The sequence below is a fragment of the Phlebotomus papatasi genome, unplaced genomic scaffold (genome assembly GCF_024763615.1).
Source record: "Phlebotomus papatasi isolate M1 unplaced genomic scaffold, Ppap_2.1 HiC_scaffold_80, whole genome shotgun sequence".
In the NCBI taxonomy this organism is placed as follows: Eukaryota; Metazoa; Arthropoda; class Insecta; order Diptera; family Psychodidae; genus Phlebotomus; species Phlebotomus papatasi.
The window spans coordinates 49,022-51,722 of record NW_026604973.1 but is presented as its reverse complement, the minus strand read 5'-3'; the positions used below and the strand labels follow the sequence as shown (position 1 = coordinate 51,722).

Sequence of the window (2,701 nt, the reverse complement as noted above, 5' to 3'; positions counted from 1 at the left end):
GTGGACGGTGATTTGGGTAAGTTAGTTCGCTAGAGCATGCTGACTTGTAGGGGGGTCACCGAAGACCGGAAGTTAATATCTCTTACCGTTTAGCAGCTAGTATGGTGAGAATTTGAAAAAAAAATTGGATTGTGAAAGCTGCTCTCTCTCTTGGAGTTCGAGCAGTTAAAATGCACCGAATCAGACTCTCCTGCACTTTTCAAGGTTATATATAGGACGTTTCTTTGATTTTATTTATTGGTTAATTTTTTATTGTAGATTTTCTGTCCGTAAAATGTGTCTCGTCGTTAAAGGGTTAAGTTTGTTGTTGATCTTAGGGGTCAATTCCCAATAACATGTGTTATGTGTTATGATAAAACCTGATATAATATCACATAACACATGTTATGTTGATAACACCTCCGAGAAATTCTCCTTAAGTGATATTTGGAGAGTTTTAACTTAACACAAGTGTTTTTTGGAGACCTAGTAACAGAGCCATCTATTGTAAGTTTTTCGATCAAAAGCGTCACCTCATATGAGATAATTGTTTGGAAAATGTCACTTTTACGTGGCAAAAGGTGTCTTGTGTCACAGTTGTAAAGACTGAATACTCTCCATCTTAAAGATCGAATTATTATTATGACTGAGGCAAATTTCACCCAGGATATTTTTCCGATTTCTGGTTAGTATAAAAATCTATGAAGTTAAAAAAGAACCACTCAACTTAAACAATTATTGTACATATCTTAGGCGACGCGGAGGAAGCAATTGTCTTCAGCGGCAATCCAAATTATGAGGTTAGAACACAGAAAAAAAGGCAACCGAGAACAACAGCAGCCCAATTTGATTCATATATTGAATTTGCTTCAAAAAACATGTGTGTTTTGAGGGTTTTGAATACTTTGGACAAGGAATATGCTGGAAAATGGAAGGAACTAACAGTGCAACTGAATTCGAAAGGCCCAGAACTTCCTACAGAGAAATGGCAAAGTCGAATGAGGAATTGACAGTATCAGCTGGTGGGAAAGCGGAGGAAGAATGAAAGGTTGTCTGAAAGAGATAAAAGAGTTCTTCAGCTTATTGGGAAGATCAGGGTTGCGGGAAGCTCTGAAATCCTTGAAGTGAATATAGATGATTCCGAAAATGTAAGAGAGGAACGAATTGAACTTCCGGAAACACCAAGGCCAGGATCTGAATAATCTAATATTGCTCCAAATGGTGGACAAGAAGAAGTACCACGTAAGAGGAAACGATTCAGCAAAGGTTAGCATATTTTTTTTAATATATGCAAACTTTGCGCTTACTTTTTTTTTAATTAGGCGATGAAATATCTGAATTGGTATTTCTTGTGAAGGAGCAGGTAAAAGGGGACCAAGAACGAAGGCAAGTGGAAGCAGATCGTCTAAAAATCGAGGCAATGAATGCAGAGACTCTCAAGAAACTAGCTGAGGGAACAGTTGGAATATCCAATGCTGTTAATATTTTTGCCCAATGCTTCGCCAAGATGCATAATATTGAAAATCAGAGAAATGATACATCACATTAAAAACTGCATAAAAGAGTTCATCATGAAGGCTGTGTAAATGTAAATCTGATTCAAATTTCAATTTTCAGATATATTTCCTTCCAAGAAAGTGGTAAAATACAACCACAGAACGAGAAGAAGACATTAGATTCCCATGCAAAAGATATGTAGAATTTAATATAAAGTCAATCTTGTCAATCAATCATCAATCTTGTCGTAAAGACATTAGGTAGATAATATCGAAATAAAAATGAATTTAAAAAAATCACAAGTGTGTTTGCTTGAATTTAACTCTTTCGCATCTTTTGCGTCTGAACACCCAAAGAAAAATATGGACGGATACACTGGAAAAACATGTTTTTTTTTTAACTATTTAAAAGCGCTAAATGTTCTATTCTTGTGAATGATTACAAACTATGAGAATGGCAAAATCAAGGATATTTTTGCAGGAACCCGGTTAATTCCAGGAATTGAAATCAATACTAAAAGATTTTTGATCAAGAAATCGGCTCGCTTGATATGCTACGATCCATAAAAGAGGGACTTCACTGCAAATTTCTGGCATATGAATCCCTTACTTCCCCTTCCAAATTCTAGTACATTGTGTCTTTGCATCACATGATAGTCTGCCTCCAGAATGTTTCCTTGATCTTGATTCTGAGTTTCTGGGAAAGGTATTCCTTCAAACTTCATGTAATTGTACAATGTACAACACGCAATTGTGATAAATCCTGCCTTCTTTGGGTGATAGTTTAGTTTCCGGGCTCCATTGAGACACCGAAATGTTGATTTCAAAACACCGAATGCCCGTTCAACATTTTGCCGTGTTTCAACCTGGATTCTGTTAAACAGCACTTCATGTCTCTCAATGGGATTAGCATAGAGTACCAGCATCCAAGGCTCAATGGGATACCCAGCATCCCCCAGCAAATACCTAGGATTCTCTGGTTTCCATTCTCTTTCCAAGAAATTTCGTACTTTTGAGCACTGCCAAATTCCTGAGTCATGACATCCTCCTGGAAATTTTGCGTTGATGGACAGGAAGCATAACTCAGCGTCACATATCAATTCAACATTTAAACTGTAAAACTTTTTACGGTTTTTGTAGTGCCGCGGATGATATTCAGGATCACTTTCTGGTTGACCAATAATGGGAATATGTTTGCAATCGATGAAACCAATTACATTATCCAT

The 2,701-nt window shown here is 36.8% G+C and overlaps 1 protein-coding gene across 1 annotated transcript; it reads right to left on the bottom strand.

Moving 5' to 3' along the window:
• Positions 1–2,029: 2,029 nt before the first annotated feature.
• LOC129809386 (putative nuclease HARBI1) lies at positions 2,030–2,701 on the bottom strand. The gene has a single exon (XM_055859195.1). The coding sequence runs from the start codon at positions 2,699–2,701 to the stop codon at positions 2,030–2,032; it is 672 nt and encodes a 223-aa protein (XP_055715170.1).